Below are 27,991 nucleotides of genomic sequence, written 5' to 3'. Positions count from 1 at the left end.
GCCACTAAAAATTTAGTGCTTCACCACAGAATAAGTAAATTACAGCTTGCTACACCACTGCTTCAGTCATGACTTTTTCATTCTGTGTCCTCAGCCACTTGGGGCCTAAAAACGCATTCCACCCTTGAGTTTGAGCACTCAACATTTTCATTACTTGCAAGCAATAGCCAAACAGAACAACGGCTTAAGATTTCCATAAAAATTTCAATTATGACAAGAAATACCAAGTTCTGTGATGATCTGATCAATAACTTAAAAAATCACAATATTTTTATTTAAAATGAAAAAGTGGCAGCATATCATATTCTAAATCTTCCACCTTTAAAACTGCAATTTGGTCAACCAATTGCTGATTAGGTTCCATTAAACGTGAATACAGCATTACATTTAAATTCCCTCACATAGACAATTAACAAAGACGGAGAACAGCTTATCTCAAACAAGCCACGTGGCCAATATTATTAAAATGCCCAAGTAAGCGTTCTAGTGTGTCACATTTGGGGTGCAGCTTCTCAACAGTTTGCCAGGAGCTGCTGTCCTTCATTGACTGATAAAGCCATCTGACAATGGCCTATAACACCTTTTATGATGAATTCAAGTGCTCTGAAGAAAGGGCTCACGAAAATGTGCATTTCTAGCCATCTGCAAGCAGACAATATGCATTCAGCTCCTTTGGTATTAATAATGTTCCCTTTGGAAAGTGAATCAGTTGAAGACTGTTCCAATAAAATGTTAAGTGATAGTCTAGACCATAAACCATTGTCTATACAGTTTGTGACAATGTCCTTGTTTTTCTTTCTTCCACACTTTTTTTCCAAACACCACGTAGTGAAGGCAGTTTGATTTTATCCATATTCTTACTGTAAACATTAAGAAATATACCAAGAACAACCAGCAAGCCTGACCACACATACCTAAAGGGGAGGGAAAGGAGGGAAAAAAAGTTACCATTAGCACTTTAGTTGTAGTAATTACATATCAATATTTGTGAATTAGATAAAGTTCCAACCCTAATGAGAGGAGGTTAAGAAAAACAGCAACAACACTTTAGTAGACTTGGAGAAAGAATTTGCTTGAGTCTTTATTTCTTCTGTCCTTCAACCCTTTATTTTCCTCTCCAGGCTAGAGAGTTAAGGTGCATTGATATTTAAAACAAAATAAACAGTACCTGTTCTTTCTTGTAGGAATAAAGCAGCCCTGAGGGGTTTTAGAATGTATTTCCTTCCTACATTTACAAGAGCTACTCTCTCTATTACTGGTCCAAAACACATTTTCACTCAATGCCTTATGTCTATACCTCCCAATGTGCATTTTTAATTTAGCTCTCCATTATTTTAAGCCTCAACATTCTTAGCAGGAATAAATTGTTTTTGGGCATTTGGCTGTAAGCTTTGTTCTGAAGTCTCAAGTTTACAGATAGCAATAAAATTAAACGCTATTTTGTTTCAGATCAGAAATATTTAGGATCAGTGAAATAACTCAGCTGCACGCCTCAGTGTAAGGCCAAGTCTTCCTACAGAAAGTACCCAAACAATTTATTAAGTGTCTTAAGCACTAGATATTACCTAAGATTTTTCTTAAAAAGCAAGAACAAAGAATACCAACACATGAAACAGTTTGTCTTCCAGACCTTTAAAAAATTGAAACTATTTTCTCTAGCATGATTAGCATCAACAAGCCAGTCAATATTTACAACAGATTGCCAACATTTGTAGAAGACAGAAAACAAAAACCATTAAAGCCTGAATATAATTAATTACTGGTGTTGTATTTCCATGATCAACATGATAATTTTTATAAAACACAAAATCCCATTTAAAACAATAAATACTCACTGGAATGTGAATGGTTTTGCAAAGAACAAAAAAGAAAGCATAATGGTCGTTGCTTTTCTTCCTGTTGTTACTGCAGAGGAAAAGAGACATTTACTTTTTTAATAATTCTCTTAAAACATAAGAATATCAGACAGTCTTTGATATTAGTAGATACCCTTATTATCCAGTTAAGGGTCTGGCTACAATGATTTATCATCCTTGGTGCAAACAAACTGTAGGCACATTCCTACAGTACGGAATAATGCTAGGACCATGTTATGTGAAACAAGCATGCTGTATCAGCTCCAGTCAGGTATCTGCAGCAGATAAACTCCCAGAATAAGACTTGCTGTTTGATAACTTCACCCTAACCAGGCCACAATGCCTGAAAACAATGAACAATCCCTACAAATAACTTATTGTATAAACTAAAAGCAGTAGTCTGTTACAGCAGGAAAAAAGTGGCATCAAATCCATGGGTATTTGGACACACCACATCTCTTGCCATTCCTACTTCACTTTATTACAGTTCAGTGGTCTAGCATGTTGCTTTGGGTCTTTTTTTTTAAAAAAAAAACAAGAAGTGGAATGAAACCAGCATTTCGTAATCCTGTAACTTTAGTTATTTAGCAGTGCAGAGAAATGCAAGTTTGGCTAGAAACCTAAAAGACCAAGGACTCTAGACTTCAATGGCTTAGTAAGCTTTCCTAGAATTATTAAAAAGCCTTCTTCTACATGTGATCTCATCACTAGCAAGAGTGATCAAGGTAATAAGAGCTGAGGACACAATTCTATTACCAAAATGGAATTAGACTATTTGCTTGGGTTACTTTCAAATTAACTATAAATTTCAACAATTACTTGAACAATTTCAATGCTATTTGCTATGAACAGTAAAATGCTGCTAGTAAATTGTATACTGGGAAACATACATAGTTTATCATTGAAACATGCAATCAGTAACTGAGTAAAAGTGTTATGAGAACACTGAAAAAAGTAACAAGCAGCCAGGTGTACAAATTCAGCTACAGAGAAGGGACCTGGGAAGGTGTTACATGACAGCACAGGCTTCTCATTTAATAAAGACCATAGTACAATTGTCTGGACCAGAAGAAAACCATGCCTTTTTTTTTTTTTATTAACAGAAAATATTTTGCTTATCAGTACTTTTTACTATAACAGGCTAAAAAACCTTGTTCGTATAACTATACCCACATGAGTATTAGTGTAACACCAAAACAAAAGTGACTACTGATGTATTTTCATGCCTTTTCTTGGACAGTAAAGCAAGTTTTATTCTCCCCAACCCTCTCCCACAAAAAAAAAATCTTATCTGAAAAACATGTTTAGTACTGGAATAAACAGCCTTCACCATTGCTGTGTCTGCCCCAGTCCCAACCTCTCAACCTCTTGATAACAATTTCTATACATTAAGAAATTTATGCACATCAAATAAAATGATTTTCTATTACATGAAAAATTAAGGTAGAATGAAAAAGGAAATTGAGTTTTAATTAGAAAACATTTTACAGATGAATAATTTAGAAAATGGTAAAATTCAGTTTTTCTAATTATGATTATTTCTGTTCTTTCAAAACAGTTATTAATTAAAATATTTATGTAACCATTTCCTTCTAAATTAAGTGTCTTTTATTCTTTTTCCCAATTAAGTCTGATAATTTCTCATTCTGCTAACAAATACAATTTTCATTAAACTCCTTCACCCCACTCCCCCCAACAAGGAGGAAGGTTGGGGGCGGGGGGGGGGGTGTGCAGTAATGAATGTGGTGTTCTTCCAAGGCATGATAAACATTTTCACGTTGCTACAGGCAAGACAGAAAGGGCTCATGTGTTGGGATTGTCAAGGTCAGGCACAAGGAAATCTGGGAAGAGTCTTCTATTCCACAACACTTTAAAAAAAACTACCTGTGCTAAAAATAGCTTTTTTTTTTTTTTTTTTAGGAGCTATTTCAATACATGAACCAACCCTCATCTGGGCCAGCTTCCAGCCAGTAGATCTCTTGAACTTTAAAACAAACATAAAACAGAAGTGCTGCAGAGGCAAGAATTAATAGGAAACCAGACCATGCAATTTTCAAGTCCAGAAAACAACTGTCTGTATTTTCCTCTCCGCTAATGCAAATGAAGTGGACATTACCTGGCAGAAACCAGCTTTTGGGGGAAGAGGGAAGAGAGGAAAGTAGTTCCATGGCATCTTGCTACATCTCCCCACCCCAGTCCCTTGTGACTGATGTTTGTAGTTTAAAGAAAAGGTATCCTGAGGAAGGAATGAGCCTGTTGTAACTGTTCTTGACAGACTACAGTAACAACTACACACAAAACAGCTAGGTAGGTAATGACTTAGTTTTGGAAAGTTCACACAAGTGATGCTTTAAGGTTAGAAGCAATAGTTTTCCTTCAGACAAACAATTCACTGTTCCATAGCAGTTACATATACTGAAGAGTAATAATTTTAGGGATAGTCTAGAAACAGATGTATGGAGAGATGCTGAGAAGTGATCAGACGCCTTAGACTTTCCTTTCAGTGTTGTCAGATACAGTGAAAATCTTATCACAATTAACTGCTGCTAACATTAACAGCAGGGTCATTTCTGTTTATCCTGACAACTGAGGATATTCTGACAAGTAAACACTTCCAATGACTGTTTACAAACTCACAATGATACAAGTTAAAAGCATTCACTTGCTTGCAACACAGTTACGTTATTTTACTGTAGCTACCTTTGCCACACTCATCACATACTAAAATTTGTCATAGCATCACAAATACTGATGCAAGCCACAGTAAACTAGTGCAAACAATGTGTTGTACCTATCTTATCAGCAGTTCCTTTGATTTAATCGTATTCTATACTGTTCCTTCCATTAAGGATCTTGGGCAGACAAAGTTAATGATAAGCTCACTTCTTTGAAGCCATACAGCTGTCCTTCCACACAGAGCATATTTAATGTAAATACTTTTCATTGTTTCTAAGGCACATATATCAGCCAATGCATTGGTAAAGACCAAGTATAACCAGATGATGTTATTTGCCAGTGCAGTGCTGAGATTTGCTGTGCTCAGTGGGCTCCTCATTTGTACAAACCCAGATAGTCTTAGGTATTACAATTTCAGTCTCTCTAGAAGATCTTTCCAGATGACTGATTACTCAACATGAAGGGTATGTCCAGTTGTATATGGGTTAAGAGTCAAGTCTGACCTAAAGACTGAAAAGCTATAATGGTTGTGACTGTCTCTTGTTTCAAGTCCTCTTTTTCCTCAGTAATCTGGCTACATACCTGCAGACTGTCAGCACAGAAAGATCTGACTTGCATTCACTCACAAAAACTGATTATACTGTTAGGTAAGAACACCACGTCACAAACTTTTTAATTATATGCAAACTGTCACAAGAGCAGGTACAATAGCATTTAGTGACTTTCTTAGCCTGTAGAGGATCCCAGTAACTTTTGAGGTAATTTATGGATTGATATTTTTCTACATTCATGTGGGGCTAGCAGATACACCACTGATAGGCAAGAAACATTTTCAATATATCACTGATACTTTACATTCATACTTCGTTTTTTTTCTGACATATGCTGTACTACACATTCAACAGAAAGCATGACTGCTTTTCAAGTCATAGGACAATTGCTTCGTAAGTCTAGAAAAGGAACTGCAAGGAAAGAAATTCTGCTTCTCTCATTAATAGGCTACTATTAACAATAGTACCTGCAATTTAGAGATAATTCAGCAGCTGTTACACAGTCCATGAGAAGTTTCTTTGGTTCATATCCTAACTTCAAAAGCTAAAACTAATACCCTTTATTGTATTCCGTTTAATAAAAAGAACCGAGGAGACATTCTCAAATTCTGACAAAAGTCAGAATTTGTTCCACTTGAGTTTATTTTGAACAGACTATGGAGTGTACGTTTAACGTTGCTACCTCTTACAGTGTAGCCACAGTTTTCCACTGAAAGTCTATGGACATCCAAAAGCTTCAGGGGAGTCCTACACACTTTTTCTAGCAATACTATTTGTTGGTAATCTCCAGAAATACTGTGCTTAGAAGTGATGACACTGCCTTCCATCCCTTACTTGAGTGTTTTTTCCTTACGTGTTTCAAATGGTATTTATCTTTTCCTTATACCTTGCTGTACATTTCCATAGCAATTCCTCTGTTTAGAACAGTGCTGATTCTATATTAAAACACAGCATAGGCTAAGTGCATAAGATTACTTAACAGGCTCTTCAACATTGAAACTGTCACACAGAAAGAACCGGGAAGTTTCCAAATATATACTACGAGAAAAGACCCAGACTAAACAAACCAAGATTGGTCAGCACAAAGAACAGAAAAAAGGCTAGAGAATTATTCTCAAAAGCTGTCCTAAATAACAAAGTAAGATTACTTCATGTTTTTATACCAAAAGCAGTAAAGACATCGTTTGTTCATACCTGTTACAGCCAGAAGGGCACCAAAGATTTTAATCAAAGCTAGAACAAAGGATATGCCAAAATACCCAGTCAGAGAGAAAAGGAATGCATAACCGTAAGTCTGAACTGGATGCTGCAACAACAACAAAAAAAGCCTATTAGGAAAATGTAAAAACAAACCCTGAGGTATTGCAAAATGACGTAAAACTACAGACTTTAATCAATTGCTTGAGTGATAATAAGCTGCTCAACAATGCATTCATGCAAAGATCCTTATTTAATTTTAGTTAAATAATGGAAAAATAATTATGAAATTATAAGCTCATGAGTCTGGTCCTGTGATTTTGTTTTGCCTTTTTTTTTTTAAACATTACCCTATCTTATACATCAAAGACTGTAACAACATACTAATGTATGAACTACAGAAGACAACCAAGTTATGTGATGAAAACAATGTTAGAAAGTTGGTGACATTTTTTCCAGACTATACAGAACAATGTTTTCCAATGAGGTTGTTTGTAGAAAAAAATGAAATCTTTACACCTACCTTTGAGCAAAATGTTACTGCAGGGCTTAATCCACTAGTGCATGTTAATCCAAATAAAATATACACAAAACCTATTGAATAGGAATATAAAACCTAGAATAGTTTAAGAGAAAATAATTATCAGGTGATACCATAAAAAGCAGAAAATTAAAGGCTTTTGAACATATGGCCCTATTAATATTTTTCAGTTACTGAGTTAAATTTGCAGTGTTTGAAGATATTTTTGCTAGTATTTCTTTATCAGCTGACGTACAGTGAAAAGTGAATAACAAGCATTCTTCCTACCCACAGCTACATAAGGTTGTTTTTTTTTTTTAAGCTAGACAGTTAATGTCCTGAGGTCAATGTTGACTGTTAAACCCTTCAAATTCAGGATTTCACAGCCTAAATAAAGCTTCAGACAACTAAATAATTAGGTTGAACAATATGTGAAAGGTAGATAGATTTCTGCTACTTATCCTGCACATTAAAGACCCATTAAACATATAAAGTGCAGCACTTAATCACCTCGAACTGCCAGAATGTGTCATGAAGCATCATCTGTGCCACTTCAGTTCACCTACAGTGCACACCTGCATTACAACTACAGGATACCAAATCTTCACATATGACCAGCTCCAGCCTAGTTCAGTACTCACAACACATCTTACTCAGCAAGGAAGTGAGCTCTTCATTTTGTCTGTACCCTAATAGAATTCCTAGCTTCATACAATGACAAAATAATCTTCATATTCTCTCTTTTCATGTCAAGGCAACAACAGAAGCTGGAACTGCCGATCGATCTATACACCGGTGCAGTGGGAGGCATTCAGCTGTTTGTGGCCTTTTCTTGTAGGAAAGGGAGACAGCAAGCAGAACTATTCCACACATTACTAGCTAGAACACAACGATTTATTACATTTCAAAGCACAGTGTCAATTACAGACATACTTCTTATGGCAAAGTTTTTTAATCAACTGTTTCCTTGTTGTAATATCTCTATTATCTGCAAAGATAAGCCTATTAACAACTGATAGAAATGCCATGAGAAGACAGAACACACAATACTGCTCCACAATAAAGGAGAATCGATATATGTTCCAAGAGCAGAACTGCTTTCAAGCTCACATAACAAAAAGTAAAGGTCTAGAGAAATCAGAGGCATTGTAAGGCAGGTAGCAATTGTCAGAAGACTGTTGGCAAGATGCAAATTGGGCAAGAAAGCCGCTATGGATGTACTTACAGATTTCAGAGATTATAGCTGTAGAAGGCTACTCTGGGTCAGATAATGTCCACCTAGCTAAGAACTCTGCCTCTGGCAGCAGTCAACAGTGGATAATGAAGAAAAGCACAAGCAAACAATCAAAAAGAACACAGTGATACCTTTCAGGTATATTCTTCTACTTCTCAGAAACCTGCAGGTCAAACGTTTGAGCCAACCTAAATGATTTTCAGGCATAAATGAAGTTTGCTCCTAACCAATTTTCTCTCCATTTATAAAGCTATTCTCACAAATGAGGAACTAGATTGTCCTGTCACGTCAGTCAAGTTAAACATCAAATACAATTTCAAGATTTGTTTTTATTTGTGGCATATTCAAATAATATTGGTTACAATAAAATATTTGCTCATATTGATTTGATTTTAGAGAAAAAGATGCCAAATTCAAACATAAGTTTTACATAAAAAGTCATGGGATATGAACAAATAATCCTTGTTTCAAAGAAGTATATAAAAATATTGAGCAAGACTTTTTAAAAATCATTTATTTTACTGAATCAGGAACATCCAAAGTCAAAGTTTTACTGATTTCAACAGAACAAGCTCCACAGAAGGCTGCCTCTCAAATGGTAGCACACTCTAGAATCAGAAGCCTATCAAGTAGGAAAAGCAACGTGTTTGTGTAACAGACATTCATCTATACCAGAACTGTAAACAATTTTTTAGACATTAAGTGCATGATCATACAGAAAACACTCCACTGATTTCAGGCCTGCAGGGTAGACTCTTCCCTCTATGTAAAAAAAAGTGCTGCTAGAAATAATGTGTTATTGTAACTGCAATATACATTTGCAATTGCATACCCCCGAAAAGCAGCACCCCTGAAAGGTTAAAAACAGAACATTACAAAAAAACAGAAAACAGAAACAGAAGGAAAAAAGAAGAATACACCAAGAGTCACTATTCACATATGAAAAACAGAATGAGTTTCCTACTTTGTCATTAGATGCGTTGCCTGTGATAGAACACGTTATTTTAAAATTGCAAAGGATTTCAAAGTCTGTACTAATTCAGGCTTTTATCCCCCCCCCGCCCGATAGCATTATCGGTATGACTACTTAAATACTTTCAAAGTGTGTGCGTGAGAACACTAAATTAAAATCTAGTATTTACCATTTCGGAATTAGAACCATTGTGCAACTTCATAGCTTTTTCCTGTACATTTCCTATAACTGCATCCGCGCAGAGGGCAAGGGATATTAGGATCACACCTAATATAAGGAAAGAAATAAACAAAAAACCTGTTGAGAGTATTTATCAGCAAAACAGAGCAGTGACAAAAAACAATGTACTTATCCTGAAAATTCTCAGGAATAGAATAGTAATAAACATTTGTATCATTCTAAACATCAGCAGAACTACTTCATTATGCTAGTATAAGTTTTAGCAATCTATAAAGCAGTGTCCACTCCCATTCCTCCTGTGAGTTAAGTCCTGAACCATGCTTGTCTATAGGCTTGATGGGAATATCTGAACACTACTAGAAAGAAGCAAGCTGTAGTTCTATGTAGTAACAAGAGTGAAAGAATGTCAATTGTACTTATTTAGGTATTTTTGAATCAAGATAAATAACCAGATACCATTCTTTTTTAGCGGTTAGTCTATACCATTTTCCCTGGAAAAAGGAAAATAGTGTTAGACGTAGCGATAAAGCAAATGTAAAAGGATTCCGCGAAAACCTTTAATTACAGAAATACTTTTTTTTTTTTTTTAAAGAAAAAGTACTGTATAGGTATAAAATCCATAGTTTTAACATTAACACACTTGGTCATAACAAAGTCACTACAGATTCAATAATGTAATCAGCTTTCCAATAACAAAAATTAATAACTCTCTATTTATGACAGTCACAATTCATTTCTCAACCTCTAAACTTCGATTCTCTCATGATTGTAGCAACTGTTACATTTAACGTTGCAAGAGTAGGAATTGAATGATGCACACAGGTTGAAATACCACTTCTCTAAGACGACTATATAAACCTGCAGCACAGAAAGTATCAGACACCAAAATCATGTTTATTGCCTGTCCTTGTCTTGGTTCCTGAAAAAAAAAACTGAGTGTCAGAAGAATGAGGAGTGGAAGACTCGAAAGAAGCACCATTTTATCTTCCTAAGATTATGCTCTTAAGTTCAGAGGTCTCAAAACAGGTATTCCGATGGACCAAATGACGTATAAGCTCCTGACAGAGAAGAAAAATCCCACTTCCTAGAATTTTCAGAATTGAAAGATTTTATTTTATTTTTTTTTTTTTATAAAAGAGACCAGTGTACTTTAAGGTGGTATCTCCTTGGTAAGCTTCTGGATATATGCAAACTTCCAAACCAGCATTTTTAGTTTGGGAACCACTTCCTTTTCCATGCTAGATATATGCAACTGAAACAACACAGAAGACTGTATGGACAACAATTCGTTATTCCAGTTATCATGCACTAGAAAAAGCATGAGTGAACAGAAGTGACATGACAACCAGAATAGTATTGGTTATACTAAAGACCACAGTTTAGAGATATTAACCACATGGATTCAGCTCCGATCTAAAGGTATAGTAACTCCATCTGACCAATAGCTTTGCTGCAGATCACTTCCATACAGTGATCAAGCACATCTCCATCTGTAGCACATCCATTCATGCCACTTCCAAGCAGCGCTTAATGGCCAAGGTACACCACAGGACAAATGCACGGGTTCAGTATTGGATTGATATGATAAAAGTTATCTGGAATCTGAAGGGCAAGTGCACATGGAAGGCAGACGTGGGGACAAGATACATGTTAATACTACATGTGCTTTTTGAGGTATGAAGACAAAAATTGTTCCACTTGTGACAGAGTTGCATCTGCTAAGCAGCAGCAGCAAAACATGAATGAGAGCAGTAACATTGTGTAATATGGAAAGCATGAGTAAAAAAGACCGGAAGAACTGGTCCTAAGTTCTGAAAGAGATGAGACCTGTAGATCATGCTTCAACAGTATCACATCATACTGTATTTGACCCTATTAATGGCATGCTTGAAGACATTATAATACTAACCCCAGGTATACATTCATAAGCTACCACACACTTAAATAGCTTCCTCAATAACACATTCCCACATCTGCAATCCTCACCATGCAAGTGTGTTAGAGATGAGTAAGTCGTTTAGAGCTTATCAGCCCCTTGAGATCTCTTCAGTACTCCACCTTCTAGAGGTAGGTAACCAACCAATAAACAACAGTGAAACTAAGGACAAAACACCTCAGTCTGCAGAAGGCTAGACTATGCCAACACATACAGTCTAGGGTAGAGGAACGGGCACACAAGTAATGTTTTTACTCTTTGCTGAAGATAGTTAATTTCCATTTATACCTGTAATGCCAGAACAGTGGAAGCTTCAATAGCACCAATGTTTCAAGATCACCTCCTTCTGGACACTTTTCCCTTCCGGTTTCTCTGTTTTGAAGGTCCTCTATTTTTTGTAACTATTCAGGGTACCTACCACTACCTCTCCAATTTAATAATGCTAGGGGATGTTTTGACCTCTTATTACCAACTCCATCTTGAAAAATATACTTCTTCCTTAGTACCTGTTCTGGCAGAGACAGTTTCTCTTTTCTTTGCTGAACTCTTTCATATGCAAAAAAACCCTGTGTAGATTCCTTTTTTGAACCAGCAATAGTGAGGTTGGATTTCAATAGCAGCAAAAAAAAAGACTTGTAAAATTCTTGAAGGCATGATATGGGCAAAACTTATGTCTGCTCATGATCCATTTTTAGTATTTGCATTGGACAGCAAAGACTGTGTGTTGTTTGACTTTTCAGCACAGCTTTGTTTTCTTAGAACAGTGATATGTAAAAAGTTTTGTCTTTAGCAAACAAGTTGATAGAAGTTCTATGAAATTCTATGAAATCATACTAGAATCATACTAGTCTGTGTGGAAAAAGTTCTACATAATTGTGTATATATTACTAGAACAAACTCAGAAATTTAGGGGGCTGTTAAGTAGGCAGTAACAAACATGCAATTTTATAAAATAATCATTTTGAAGTTTATCATGTACTTTGCTGCTTATGCTTTTAAAGGTTTTAATATCCTCAAATACTTTGTTAATGCCGTTTCCTCTATGAAGATAGAAAATAAATGTTTACCTCTCCATTTTTAGTTCTTATCTTGTGATTTACATTCTTTTGAATAATTACCCTTTTAAATGTCATTTTGCAGAGTGAGCATAGTTTTTTTTTTTAAATATAATTCTGCTCACTGGTTTTTACACTTTAGCATATATGTATTGCTACAATACTAAAAATCAGTACATTTCTTGAAGGAAGGGACCATCTAGTTCCTTAATTCATCCAAGAAAAGGAAAACCTCCAGCTTTTCCATTAGGAAACTTTTTTTTTCCTGATTATATTAAGTGGCACAGAATAAAATAATAAGGGTAATAGGAAACAGAGAAATGGAGAAAGTACCTCCCCAGAAGGTGCAGAGTAGCAGAATTTTGAATCACCTTCCGAAGGGAAGATCCAGACTTTTGAATTCCAGAACTACATTCTAATTTCACAGAACTAACATCCTCCAAACGGTAGTGCTCTAAGCTTCAATATATACAAATTTGTTTGAAGTGTACAGAATAAACTGATAATGAAAGACACTGTTTATTCTCTGAAGATATTTAAAGGTTTTTATCTTGCATTTTGGCAATCTTTGTGGGCATCAGGATTTTGGTACATTTGCTGCACTTTACCCTATCCCATTCAGTTTAAGAAGGAACTTTTCAAATCTTTTCAGATTAAGTCATAGCATATATTTAAAATAATTCATATTTTACAAAGAGAATATATCAACATGTGAGTGCACTTAACAGGAATAGTCTAAAATAGGTGTAAAGGTAACATGCATATATATCAGAAAACACTAGAATATAATCATATGCACACCATCTTCCTCCTATAATCAAAATAGCTGTATTTTGCTCAAGCACCCACCCATTTACACTGCCAACACATTAAAGCGCAGCAAGTTATATACTTCACTGGATTATACTGAACAGCATGAGAATTAATTTATGAGCAAGGCCAAAAAATATAGAGTTTAGACAACATCACAAGTCTTTTCCATTTGATCATTAGTAACAATAGATGAAATAACATTGTGAGGATAAAGCTTTTTTTTTTTTTTTAAAAACCAGGAATTTATTCATATTTTTAGGAACAAAAAACTTATAAAAGCGTGCCTCCACTATTGAGAAATAAAGATTTCACACTGAACGTTTCTCATAAAAGTTATTATAACTCATCCCAGAATTTCAAAGGAAGAACACACTAGAAGTTGATTATTCAAATGTTTTTCAAGGTTCAGTATTAATACAAACACTGACCAAGTACATAAAATGCCTTTTAGGAATAACCAGTTCTCCTGTCATTTGAGATAGAAACTCAAGTTTTTAAACCCAAGGGGGTTAAAATATTTTACTTCTGATTTTATGTAGTACAGAAAAGTTAGAGTGTGGTCACTATAAATAAGAGCTATAGTAAATCTAAGTGAGATCATCAAAATACAAAGCAAATGGTTGTGAAATGGAAAAGACTGAAAGTTTCCACTAGAAAAGAATCTTTTCAAGTTTTAAAATGGTCAGACTGTATTTTTTCATACTGATTTTTACACATCTACTGGACAGTAAATATTTCTTAAGGACAAGCTTGTGATATTTCATCCTAAAGGGTGGTATTTCCAGAAGTTTTAAGAAACTAAAAACTAAGGCTTAAAAGAAACGCCTCTACCGCCGCAGATACAGTTCTGCTAGTGCAAACAAAACCAAACCTGTGTTTTCAGTTTGATATGAGGCACTACACCAAGAACTCTTACAACTTTTACGGAACACGTGCAGTAGAAAAAAATATGCATTTTAATAAACTAGAAAATATGTCTTTACCTGTCAAATTGAAGTTTGGTGCAACTGTGCTGTCAGCTAAAGTAAACCATATTAATCCAAGACTCATACACAGGGCAGCAGACACATCTGCAATATTATAACGTTTTCCTACAAAAGCAATAAAAACAACATGAGACTGCAATACTCTAACCATCTGGTGTTTATCCTGTCAGTAGCCTAGAAGGCAAAGGAAAAATTGTTCTAATGTCTGTCTTTTACTTTAGCAGACGACGTAATGTTCTGGCCTTTTGTGACTGGAATCAGTTTCTTCAGAAGCAGCAGTTTCTAACACAGAGGAGGATCTTAACAGATACTATCTGATTCTGGTGGTCAACTTTAATTTTACACCTAATGACAGAAAGCACGTTCTCCCTGAAAAATCACCATCTCAGCAAGTTCAGGACAACTGTGATGTTACTCTTAAGTTTTCTCTTATGCAGGAGACTTTGTCTGCCTTTTTTCGTTAGAGAGAAGACATTCCCAACTGTTAATAGATCATTTGGGAAATTTTAAAACCCTAAACTGTCTTCGGGTTTGTGAGAGAAAGGATGTAGGGAAAGGAGGTGGAGAAAAAAAGGGAAATAAAAAAGCAGGAGTATTGATGTCTTGTTTTAAACAAGATATTCCTCTTCTAGGAGCAATACTTTCAATATAAGCCTTTATTTTTTTTTAAACTGAAAGTTTTAACTGAACAAATAAAAATCACAGCTTCTGAGAATAGATTACTACTATAAAATTTACAGCTTTGTGAAGTTTCATGGGAATACCAGTTTTAAGGGAATTTGAATGATACAAAAAGATTCAATATATGATAAGTACTGTATGCACATATGTAAGCTTGTAAAGTTGTTGAGCCTGAATAAATGTTCTTTTCTGAAAGAAAAATGTATATGCTGGCCCACAGTCCTATAAAAATTCAGTTTTCTATTGCAACTAGGAGGTCTAAACAAACACACACATCATTCTTGATTTTGTTCCGTAATACATTCATATTCAGAATTTTACTGACTTTCTTGTTTGATACATAAAGACTCATTATAATATACTTTAACCTACGAACTCCAGAAACTCTGCAGTTTATTCACATATCTACAGTCTTTATCTGGAGTTCTCCAAAACCCTTTTTCTGTTCTTTAGATACTAACTATAACTCTAGAATTACCAAGGCCAATTGAAGTCAGATATACTTCCAATTAAGCATATGAACTAGGAAAAACAACAAGCTCTTAATAAAAAAATCAAACTTTTCAAACAAAAAGAGTGGTGAATCACAAATTATTAATTGTGGCTAGATTTTTCCATTTCAGCATTGAAAATTGTTCATTTATGAAATGCTTTTGTTTAGAAAACGAAGTTATATTACTTGAAAATTAAGAAAGTCTATATAAAACTGAAGTTTTACAAGTAACCCGTAGCTTTTTTGACCACATTTTCTGAGTAGATGCTTTAGAAATTCACATTTTTCCTTCTATAGAAGGAATGTTACCTGCTCCTCCCTAGTCAAGAACCTCAGTGGGATTTAAAATACAGGATTCCAAACAGTATTGTCTCCCAAAAATAAATAATCTAACAGCAAGACACTTACCTTGTATAAAAACCCCGCCTACCATAACTGGAATCAGTTTACAGCACTTGAAGATGACTTGAGTAGGATAATTCAGATATCCTAAAGAGGTATTTGACAAACCCATTGTTCCCACTGTTAAAAATGCTATTATCATGTAGGTTTTGCCAGGAATTCTACAAAATATAAACATACAAATCTTGGTATTACAGACACATCTAGAAGAGATTTAGCTTGGAAAATTCAGGTAAAGGAATATGTTCCTAATACAACTTGATTATTTTTCTTACTGATTTTCATTCCACAAAAAAATAAAAACACATAAATGACTCTTTTCAAATTTCATTTCTTTCAATTACTGCTAATAAATAGTGTTTAAACACAAAACAAAAAATTTCATGGCTCACGAAGTATTGAAGAAATAATACTCTCAGAAAATTAAAGACTTACAAAGCAATCGAGACAGACTTTAGGTTATTTGCCAAAGGAAACACAGAAGGTTGATATACCTTGATACCCTGAATCTTAGTCTTGTCACAATCACTGTGACGATTTTTTGTTGAAGTTTTCATGTGAACATTGACAACTTTAGAATGAAGAAAGCAGAAAAAAAAGTACCATTGTTTTTTTTAAAACTCAACAGAAAGAAGAGAAGTCATTCAGATACCATAAACACGGAGACTCAAACTTTTTCACATGTATTGTTTGCAGTTTGATGAAGTCATCACCTGACAACAAATGATCCATCAGAAATTCTTACTGTGCTATTTGTGATTTTTTTTTTTAAAAATAGTTGAACGTGTGCACAGCAGTAACTGTTTGTGTGTACTCAAAGCCGCAATTAACATAAGATGTCGTCTTGTGGTAACCCTGTCTTACCCATAACTTATTCTGTGATGCAGGCATGCAAGAAGAATTTGTATAATAAAATTTGCAAGAGATTCAGCATAAAAATGAGGAAATAGATTTTTAATGTCTACAAAAATATTCCTAGATTACAGAAAAACAAAACATAGATAATACTAAAGATCTACATTTCCAACATAACTTATTTACTGCACCGTGTACTATAAGCAATAGTTTTTAGTTTTAATTACCAAAATAGTTGCTAGTTACATAATGCCTAACAGGCAGCTTACACATTATCTGATGCATTTCCAAAAGACAGATAGCTTGAAATATTAGCTGTCATTGTTTAAAGTAATAACAAAAGATTCTCAAAGTTACATCAGAAAGGAATCTATTACCTAAAATCAGTGTATGAGAAGTCAGCTGATGGTAACTATAAGTAAGCAAAAGAAGTTACGCTCAACTAGGAAATAAAGCATCAAAGAATTTTAAAATGTGTGTACACCACGATGACCTCCCTCCAAGCTTCCAGAATGCCTCAATATAGCTTGCAACGGCTGTATTAGGGCAGGAAGGCACCGAATGGCCACACTGAGTCAGAAAGAACTACCCCGTATCTTTAGGATTCAAGACAGCAAGAATCCGCTTGGTTGACTGCAGTGAAGACAGAATAATTTCATGACAGGGTGACACATTCTTTCAAAAAATGTGAATGCCATGCGGCAGAAAGTAGAGCTTTGATACTCTCCAAGATGCATAGCATTTCAGAGGAACCTGTTGGTTAGGAAGGGACAAAGTCTGAGGAAAAGATATTTGGGTAAGAGATGGCTTCAACTGCTGTGAAGTGCGCTCGGGGCTTTCTAGGCATAATAAAAAGCAGCACAAACAAGACTCAGTCTATATCAACTGCCTTAGAGACAAAGCACACTCCGTAAGCAGAACAAAGTGACAGTAAAGACAGTCAACAAGACTGTTTGCAGGTCTGAAGCCTAAATGGGTGCTTATGAAATATTTTCTAACATTGTCTAGTAAGTCCAGATTTTTTTTTTTTTTACTACAGATCTGCTACCAATACCTCACAAAATTTACATTCAAACAACAGAAATTTTCCATAAATATCAAAATATTTCCTTGTTGATGGATAGCGTGCAAATGTTTGGAAAAAACACATACCTTCTCCTTTTGTCCTGAATCAACTGTAATTCTATTAGTCCAAAAATGGAATAAAATCCAAATTGCACTAAAGTGAGGTACCAACCAAAAGGTTTAAAACCTTCCACGGAAAATATCAATTCCTATAGAAACAAAAACCCACCAAGGTCACATACATACACACACCAAAACATTAAAGTCAACACATTTTTTTTCCATGTACATGCAAATCTAGCCTTTACACCTGCCGGTTATTAACTAGAGTTCAGCTGTCATATATTACTTGCAAAGTACTGAAAAAGACAATTTAGTTTCCGCAAAATACGCAAAAATTTACTGCTGGTATAAATCTACTGAAAATAATAAATTGATTCATTGGGGGGTGGGGGGGAATACATTTGATCCCTGAATATTTATCACAAAATATAGATGGTTTTCTGTCTGTTTTTCAGTTCATTTACTTAGAGAAACACTTTTTGCTGGAATTTGTAAATAACTCACAATAAATTCAAGCTTCCTCTAAGAGACATATTTACCAGTAATTTTCATCTCTTATAAATGTGGACCTAAAATGTTGAGTGCCGAAATTAAATAGCATTTGTGAGCTTAAAAATTTGTAGGTTTTAGGGATATTTAAAAGTGGAACAGTTTGCTATGGAAAAATACATGCATTGCATAAAGCATTATGTATGTGTGTCAGTTATAGTTAGAGAGGGCAGAAGAACTATATAGTAAAAAAAGCTGCTTAGTATTTCCTTTTAGAGATTCTGTTTTGCTTTCTGTTATAAACAAACTTACTCTTTGGAAGAAACCATTTTCCATTTAAACTTCTTAAGCTGTTTTTGAGAACTACACTGGAAATGTGATTATTTGAAAATATTTTTTTAATCACTGCTTTATTGAGAAGACACATCTAAACTTCTAAAGAAAGGAACAGAAATGCAACTTGTCAAGATAAGAGCAAAAAGGTTGGCAGTAAAAGAAATTCTTAACTAAAACAACATAAAATCTAGCATTTGCCAAAAGATTACGCTTACATTTAACAAACGACCATAGTCTCTGTTTCAGCCCTGTACTAAAGAAAACACAGAGAAAACAGACTAGTATTACACTGCTACACTCACAGAACTCAGATGAATATGGAGGTTTCAACACCAGTGGAGACTTGCATGTCTGTCTGTACCATTCTATTTTTTTTTTTTTCAGAAGACTATGAAGTCACATATAAAAACATACATTAAAAACAATTTTGTATAGCACAGTGTGCCTTCGACACAGAGGTAAAAAAGCAAGTTATCAAAGTGAACTGAACCAAACCTCATAGCCACATTAACTGTGGTAGAATCCTATATTATACAATGGCTTACTACTCTTACAATTCTGAAAGCTTCATGTTACAATCAATATCTATTTTAGATGTCTATATGGACTAAAAGAAATACTATCTTACTACTCTATTGAAAACTAAAGAAAAAGGAAAGTAGTATTAGACGAGTTCACAGCATTTACCTGTAAATATCCATAGATTAGATAAAACATAAAAACTCCAGAAACACAGATGAAAAATTGAGTAGGTTTGTTAAATTTGCTAAGATTGACACCAAGAACTACAACATCATCTACTGATTTGATATGAGGTGACATAGTTAGAGATTTGGAAGGTACACTGATGGAAATGTATTTTCTTGAGGAAGTGAATTTCAGGTCCATGACTCCTTGTTCGCTGCATTCGGTGCTGCTGCTATCTTCTTTCTGTTCTTCTTTTTCCTTGTGTTCTCTGTGTGCAAGCTGAAAAGAAACACTAGAATCAGACAAGACATAACATACAGTCTTCCAATAGTAATACACAATTCCACAAATGTGGAATTTATATGGATAATACCAAGGGTTAAAAGTTTTGCTTGGTTAATTTTATTTGCAGGCTTTACTTATCTTTTCTAATGTCCAAGACTAAGAGGCCTCTCAACACTTCTGAAAGCATTTTTGCTTGATGTGGAAAGCAGTATTCTTACACTTTACAGAAAAAAAAGACAGCAACAGAAAATTAGCCTCAGTTCCCCAACAGCTCCAAATACTCCTGTGAGTTCTGGCATAAAAGGGCTGACCAGCTGGGAGATGAATGATCCCCAAGATCTAAGCCCAGTGAAAATACTGGTGTGGAGGCACTGCAGTTCTGCCTAGTTTATTTCTACAGTGAAATATACCGCACTAGCCCATGGCCTGTGAAAGTTTTCTAAAAGCTACAGGCTTGAGCCTCTGATTGGTTAGAAGTGTTGAAGTGAAAGAAATTACCCTCTCGTTCTCACTATTCACTATTTCTCACACACTTCTGAGGAAAAGAACTTCAAGATGAAAACAAGGTTAAGAAGCCAGTCTCAAAAATGAATCTCATTATCTGATAAGGTATATGGTATGGCAATCCCTTTAACATTAACCACATGTAGCCATTTCCATGTGAAATAGGAAACAAAATTAGGTGAGTCTGGAGAAGAAATTTAGCAGCTTACTAGACTGACAGGCAAATAATTCCTCTAGTTCAGTAGAGAGTATGATTTTTGAAACTTTTTTTTTCTTTTCAGCCTAAAGACAAACACACTGGTCAGTCAGTAGTCCCAAGATTTTTAAGGATAGCTGAGAATCTAGTTCAATCAGCAGACAAAAATTAAATTATGTTGGTCTCAACTACATAGTGGGTTGTGATCCCCAGCTCATAAATACTTTTCATCACACATCTATGAAAATTACTCTTCCAACCATCTTAAAATGGAAAATATGCTAGTATATGAAAACCAGATCATATATAAGTACAGTAAGCAATGTGCAGTCATGCAATAAGTACAGTCCATACATTCTGCATGGACTTTGGTCATTTATCATTGCAATATAAAAAAAAAAACAACTGATTAGTATAAAACTTACATTGTGGTTATGTTTCCCTTTCTTTGATACAACCTGCTACCATGTTAGAACAAGATTCCTATTAGAGTTCTGAAAGAATAGCTTGGGGACTATAATAACAATTTAGCGACTGTAATAACTATTTCTGTTTAAATTCAGAGCTCCTTAGATGAAAACCAGAAGTAAGAGGTAGAAAGCTTACCCTTGTGGATTGTTAGTTAATCACAGAATGAGGTCGCCATAAAATGGAAAAAGGAAAAAGAAAAGGTTAAGTATGCTTTTTCAGCAGGGGTAGAAAAGTATCCCTGTCATCCTATAAGGCGCTGGTCAGCCTTTGCGTACAGTACCACACACACTTATACCTCTCAAAGACGAATTTAAAGAATGACTGCAGGCAAGGTTATCAGGATGAAGGAACAGAGTCCAACTTATGAACGGAATCAAGATCAAAGCTTAACTTGCCCAGCCTAGTGAAACCCCGATGCAAACAGAACAGACTTGCTTTCAATAAAGTGATCACCACTGAGGAGGAAAAATAATTCTAATTTTAAGGATGATGGTGTGAGAGTAAATTGACATGAACTGATCATGAAACTTCACTAGAAATTCCTATTGCATCCCAAAACTATCAGCATTCTAGAACAGACTAAAAATGAAAGATGAAACAATTAAATTGTTTATAAGATGTCTTTTATGAAAGTGATTACGTGGAGCTGTTAAGTTTGGATTTGATTACTGAGCAGGCCCTTTCAGTCCTGTGCTTATGGCATTCCTTCAGCATGGAAAACAGAGCAAAGGTGTCTGCAGAAGGCACTTGGCGATCCTTACTTCATTACCAAGAGAGATGACTAAAGCAGGATACAAATTACCACTCTTCCTGAAAGAATTGTGAACATAGGTTAGGACTAAATTTCAAGCCTAAGGAGCAAATCATTACCACGGAAAGGCAATATACCCATTGCTTACAATGCAGTTGAACTTTTAGTTTCGTTACTGCCTGTTCAAATCTTTCTTGACCATTTGTTAATGACACATTTTCTCAGCAGGATCACAAACTGCAGAAGTAGAATCTAAGTCTCATTTTTCACCTAAACTTCAACATGGAGAATGATGTACACGCAGCACAGCGCACAGCCATGTGCTGTCATCCATGCTTCAAGAGTCCAGCAGTGGGATGAACTGTACAACTCACAGTTTTGTACCCAAGTTTTCCACTTTGGCCGCTACTTTAGATATTATTTGTATGATACCTGAATGAGGAACAGAACATCACAGATCAGAAGTAGAGGGAAGACCAGACCGTAACAAGTGTACTTATTAGCACACTTCTGAATTTGCAGCTGTTTATATGCAAATTATTTCCTCTGCAACAACACCAGCTTCTACGACCTGTTCATTTATCACAGCTTACTGAATCCACCACTAAAGTAGTAACAAACAGCACTGTTAGTTCTAGTCATCGCAAAGGCCATCCATAAGATACACAGCAACTGTTTCTTTTGTATCATACTCTAAATGAAACAAACAAAACAGTATTGAAGAAACATTTCAAGGAACATTATTTAGCAACTGGACAAACACTAAGCATACATAGCCACTTGAAACACTCTCCACCAAATAATTTCATTGACAACTGCACATGAACTCTTCCGAAGTCTACCGTGACTTCTCAAACCGTTATTTTTGCCACTATCAAAAATGTTATTTTGTTCTTACCAAAACCCCTCAAGCAAGTGATTCACTTGTTGAACAAACGTGCAACAAGAAACTGTTTTATGAAGTGCCGAGTGGCATAGTGCCATCCTGCCTTGTATAAAACAGCACACCTCTCCCTTTCTCTTCCTGTGTAGGAGTGTAAACAAAACAGACAGTCTTTAGGTCAATGATACCTTCTCTTCCTATCTCTATTCCTTTGGGGGAAAAAAAAAAAAAAGGAAAAGTCGCATGCAGCGCTAGTTTTAACATAAATAATATATAGTAATTATTACATGAAAAAAAGAGGAAAAACACGCAAGTAACTGGAAAAGCAAAACGTCTTTGGCCTCCTAAAAGTTCATGACCTGTAACCATCGCAGAATAAACACTATGAAAGAGCTGGGAAATTTTTATTTAACCCCAGCGAGCACCCTTTAAGAACAGCACTTTAGCAGAAGCCAGCAGCTCAGTTCTCTTTCAGAAACACCCTGCCCACACCGCACCCCGAGACCAGGCCAGCAGGGGCTTCCCCCGAACAGCCTCACCCCCCTCGGGTGCAGCCAGGCCCGGGGCACCCGAGCACAGCCCGCGGCGGGGCCCAACGCTCCGGCCCCGGTCCCTTCCCCCTGCCGGGCTCGGCCCGGCCCAGCCCGCTCCGCGCTCCTCACCGCCGCGCCCATGGCCGCTTTCCGCCCCTCTCCCGGCCCCACCTGGTACCTGCCGGAGCAGGGAAGAGGCCAAAAGGGAGGGAGGCGCGACAGCCCCCACCGCCCTCTTCTTATTCTTCTTCCTCTTGTTCTTCTTCCTCTTGTTCTTGTTCTTCTTCCTCTTCCTCCTCCTCCTCTTCCTCCTCCGCCGCCGTACTTCTCCCTCCCTCCCTCAGCGGAGAAAATGGCGGCGGCTGGGCGCGAGCGTCGAGCGCGTCGGTGCGCACTCGGCTCTCTGCTCCTCCGCCTGGGGCGACGGACGGCGACTCGTGCCTGGACCCTGAGGGGCTGAGGGGAAAAGGGTGTAGTGTATGTGTGTTGTTTGGCTGATAGTCGGCTGTTTTAACAAAAATAATAAATCACCGATGAAACTGCCCCACTAAAAGCCGCCAAAATGCATTTTGCTCCGCAGGGGGGGACCTTCTTGTCATCCTCCCCTGGGAGACCGCAGGAGGAAAATAATAAAAATGTGTAATAGTGACACGCGAAAAGGCAAATCAGGGCAATAACTGCAAAGCACACAGAGAATGTAACGTAGGGAACATAACATCAGGTAAAAAGCTTGTGAGAAAGGTAGCTGAAGGCGATTTTGTGCAAATACATAAACTGGATATAATTTCAAAACACATAAAATCTAATTATGAATCATCCTGGGCTATAAAATGGAAATGCTGTGCTCCTAGAAGCAATGTGCAAAATATTTAACATTGTAACATTGTACATAAATATTTATCTATTGTAATGTAGCATTTGGGAAACTCAAGGTTCTATGTCTGTAATGTTTTAAAAGTTTTCCTTCACTTTTTTTTTTTTTTTTTTTTTTTTTTTTTTTTTTTAAGCAAGCATAGTAAATCAGTATGTATTACGGATAATAGTGACAAATACATCAGCCTTTGAATTTTTTAGCATATTTATTAGTTCGCAGACATGAAACAGAAAGTGTATGCTTCAAATTGACTCTATATGACAACCCTCCCCAACCCCCCACCCCCCCCCCCCATTTCCCCAAACCTTTCAGCAAAATAGTTGTTTCTGAAGAAATGAATTAGTGGTTTTCTTACGGAAAATAAGCCATCATCTTCAGAGGTTCCAGTGCTTCTTGGTTTGTGTTTCCTTTATGTGGACTGAGGGATTTCACATTTGCCAGACGATGGTGCTTTCTGTACTTGCACGTGGTCAGTTGGGATTTTCTAGTTTAAGTAGATTCTAGATTAAGTAGATTCTAGATTAAGTAGATAAACAGATTGTCTAGACATGTCATCTGTAATGACCTTTGCTATTATAAGTGAAGTGATTACTTCTCTACGTTTTTTCTTCCAGCTACTACTAGATAGGAAATAGGTATCAAAAGGGAGATCAGTATCAGCAAAGCTCTCATCTTCATGAAGTTTGAAGGCAAGTTAAAATACATAGCAAGCAGATTTGAACTTTGCACAGAAAGGAGTAGAATGTGCCCGAATGACTCGGTGGAAGCAGGCAGGTAGGAGGAGAAATCAAATCGTGCCAGTAAGTGGGGTTGGCTAAGTAACCTGTAACTGGAATGAGGAACATGGAGCTTTTGAGTAGGAAGAGTTGAAGAAATGCACACTGGCAAATGTGACTCTGATATAGAGTCATAGAATCATAAAATCATTAAGTTGGAAAAGACCTCCAAGATCATCTGGTCCAACCATCCCCCTATATTTCCTCATATTTGAGACTTTGCAGTCTTGTTGCTGTCTCACTATAACTTTTTTTTTTTTTTAAATTCAGAAATGTGTAAATTAGACTGCTTGATTTTGTCTCAGAAGGTCTCCTGCCTCTTTGTAAAGAATGTACATTTTTTCATTTATAATACATTTTTCTATTTCTGTTACCCATATTCCATCATTCAAACTGGGGGAAGTGCGGAGTAGGGTATGTGCTGGGGAAAGTTCTCTTTAAATAAAGCAGAAGAATAAACTATGAGAAGGATGTTTATTATTGATCTCACAGATGTTTCTGCGGTCTGCAATATGAGCACGTATGAATTACTGGTAAAGCTGGAAAGTAAATTACATTTTCTTTTATCGCTTTTAAAAATGAAGTTAGGGCTTATGAAAGATACTGGATTCAGACTCTGGAGACTTGACTTCTCTGTTTATCAGGAAATAGATATTGTACATCACAAGCAGAGGCAGTGGAAGTATTAAAGATCTCAAAGTTGTCATGCTACTTGTTTGAACTTCTCATTCTTGACCAACTCAAGGTACCAAATGGGAAGTTTACTCTTGCACAAACATAATCCCGTGTCTTTCAGCTGGAATATATAAGTGAAGATACACAATGTAGTTCTATTATCAAGAACTTTGTTCACTACAATCTAACTTAGAAATGACAACTTTATGATATTAGCTTACATTGTCAACCTAGCCTAGATTGTTATCTGGCTTCTTCAATATGACTGTTTCTAACGACTCAAGTGTAAGATGGTACCCCTTTATCTATACCATATGCAATAGGTTGGGAATTAACCAGAACAAAGGTGTTTTTTGTTTCTTGTTTGCAGGAGAAAAAATAAATATGGAATATTTTTAACAAGTGCACATCTTACTTTTTGCTAGTTAATTAGGGGCAGTAATGTCTTTGTAGCATAGCATATTTTCTTATTATGAATTCAAAGGAGTAAAAAAGTCTCTCCTATCTGTGTAAAAAATACCCACTGATGCTTCTGTTTCTCCATGAAACGTGTAAGTAGACACAGTGTTAGTGACACAAATATCAATAAAGATTATCACCTGGCTGACAGACGAAATTAATGAAGCAAAACAATGTGGGTTTTGTTACATTTCAACATAAAATGCAAACTAATACCACTTTCAAAAGCTTGAACCCTCCTCTCAGAGCCGAGTTTTTTAGCTTTGTATAGATGATTTTAAATTCTACTGTGTTGACTAAAACGTGGCACATGCAAATGAGGATGCAGTAGGTTAGAAGTTACATGGCTGAAAACAGTGTAATTTAATTTTTTATTGTCATTACCAAAAATAGTGGAGAATTATTGAAAAAACATCATATTTTTGTATGAATTGTCCTTTAGGGTTGTACTCAAGACAACTACAAGAGTAAGTATTTTGGTTAAATGAAAGTTCATTTGACATCCACTGAAATTGTGGGAGTTAGGTGAGCCTAAAAACTCGATTCACAAAAAGAAGTGAGGATATTTATCTCTGTAGCATCAGGAAGGGAGGGAAGAGCAATAGTTCCCTTCTCCCATTGATAACTCTAATGCTATTACTGTTAACTTAGTACTGTATGTTTCACAGTGGGATTTTCCTGCCAGCTTTGTACTGTTTTTTTTTTTTTTTTTTTTTTTAAACTGTTATTCTTGTAGTGAGCTGCTGGGGAATGAGAACAAAATAAATAAAGGCACATGTAGAAGAGAGAATCGACTGACTTTTTGCTAGGAATATTTTTTAAATTAGGAATAAGTGCCTATTGATGCTGGGGATGGAAAGTTAGGTATCACAATGGTAATATAATTAAACAAGGACATTTTACCTTAAAATGTATGTTACCTAGGTTTCTCTATTATATGTTTTCTGAATCGTTTCCTATTGCTTTCTGTACTTCAACTTCAGCTGAAATGATTTTTCCTAGCCTAATTTTTAAGAGCATTTCTAATTCCTGCCACGTAGCACTGCGTTTTACTGCCTCAGAAACTGAATTGCAGTTTTAACAGTAACAAAAAGCTCTATGATTATAGAACACCCTGTTTGAAATGTCTGATACATCACTTCGTATTCAAGGAAAAGCTATTGGATCTGGAATTATAAAGTTAAATTAAGGTTCTGCCTCTCTCATTACAAAGTACTGTAATACTGATTTTTAAATTTTAAATTTTTAAATTTTAAATTTTAAAATTGCACTTAAAACATGTAACATATGACCAGACAGTTAATCTATCAAGTGTTGGTAACTCTCCAGATACAAATTCATTATTTCTGTCTTGTCACTTGTGCGTATACATACTAGTACTTTGAAGTGCAAACAGCAAGAAATTTTTTCTAGAGAGCATATGTGCACATATGTAGTCTATCACTGGTTTGGAATTAACGTCATAGGGAATTTTGCACTTGTAACTCATTGATATTAGGAAAATTGTGCTTAAGCTGGAACGCATTCAAATTAATTTGTGCTTTTTGTTCTGAGGTGGTTAGTAATGTAACCGGTCAGTTTAGGTCACAAACAGCCTTCTTTAGAATAACTTTTTTTTTAATTCATAAGCAGCTGTGAACAGGTGTTGTGACCCCAAATTGATTGTGTTACACTGGTGGCACTCCAGAGTGTGCTAATAAACGCTGCCTCGCTCCTGCCTGCAGGTCTTTTGTTACACTGGAGACAATGGCGGAGTAAGTACTACTGAGGCAGGTTGATTGATAGAATGTTCTTTATATAAAAATTTCTCACCGTCCTATTGGATGTTTTTTTGAAATAGTTTAGGGCCTTCTGCACTGTAAATAATAGGGTGTGTCATGGCCGTGCAAAGTTTGAATTCAGGCCCTGCTTCTGTGAGTGATGATGGATGTTTTTCTTGAAGCGTAAGACTTGGGAAATTTGCTGACTCAGGATTTGGCTTTTTATACATCCCAAAGATATGTGATGCATACTGTGAAGAAATGTCAGGGGATACCTATCTGGGTGTGCGAGCCAACCTAAGAAAAAGTATTGGATCATATCAAATGTCACTCACTCTGATGGGGTCTAGAGAGCAGTGTAGAAACTGGGGCTACATTAAGCTGTCCTCCTCCTGCTATAGCCCCCTCGTTTGTGCTAGTAGCTTGTGTGGAGATTGTGTCTAGATTGTTTAATGGCCACTAGTAGGCATCTCCTCCCTCACTTTGTCTATCCTGCTTTGAAGTCATTTAAATTCTTGGTCTCTCTATAATGTCCAAGAAAAGAAGCTGCCACAGGGAACTTAAACAGATTCTTAACTTGCAAATGTCTGGGACTGAAGGATATGGTAAAGGTTATAGGATGGGTGAGAGGAGAGAATACAGTATTTTGAGGTATATGATCTTGGAAGGTTTCACAAGCAAGGTATGTTCCACAAAGATATATAATATGACTAAACAATGAGAATAAACAATGTTGTTGTATTGGTGTCGAGTGGTACTGGAAAGGAAAGAAACCT

The 27,991-nt window shown here is 36.0% G+C and overlaps 1 protein-coding gene across 4 annotated transcripts; it reads right to left on the bottom strand.

Annotated features, from left to right (window-relative positions):
* Window positions 1–248: 248 nt before the first annotated feature.
* On the bottom strand, window positions 249–23,026 carry SLC35B3 (solute carrier family 35 member B3). 4 transcript variants are annotated; one of them, XM_040547674.1, is made up of 10 exons: window positions 22,801–23,026; window positions 19,049–19,327; window positions 17,561–17,682; window positions 15,560–15,714; window positions 13,975–14,082; window positions 9,177–9,274; window positions 6,804–6,896; window positions 6,278–6,389; window positions 1,836–1,905; window positions 249–914 (listed from the first exon to the last, which is right to left on the bottom strand). In XM_040547674.1, the coding sequence occupies exons 1-10, from the start codon at window positions 22,810–22,812 to the stop codon at window positions 764–766; spliced, it is 1,200 nt and encodes a 399-aa protein (XP_040403608.1). In that variant the 5' UTR covers window positions 22,813–23,026; the 3' UTR covers window positions 249–763. The 4 variants fall into 4 exon arrangements, with proteins under 4 accessions (XP_040403608.1, XP_040403609.1, XP_040403610.1 ...); XM_040547675.1 differs by having other exon boundaries at window positions 22,843–23,024; XM_040547676.1 differs by having other exon boundaries at window positions 22,850–23,024.
* Between the last annotated feature and the right edge of the window lie 4,965 nt (window positions 23,027–27,991).

This window comes from Cygnus olor, chromosome 2 (genome assembly GCF_009769625.2).
Source record: "Cygnus olor isolate bCygOlo1 chromosome 2, bCygOlo1.pri.v2, whole genome shotgun sequence".
Lineage (NCBI taxonomy): Eukaryota > Metazoa > Chordata > Aves > Anseriformes > Anatidae > Cygnus > Cygnus olor.
Note: the sequence above shows the minus strand (reverse complement) of the source record. Positions and strands in the feature narration are given on the sequence as shown.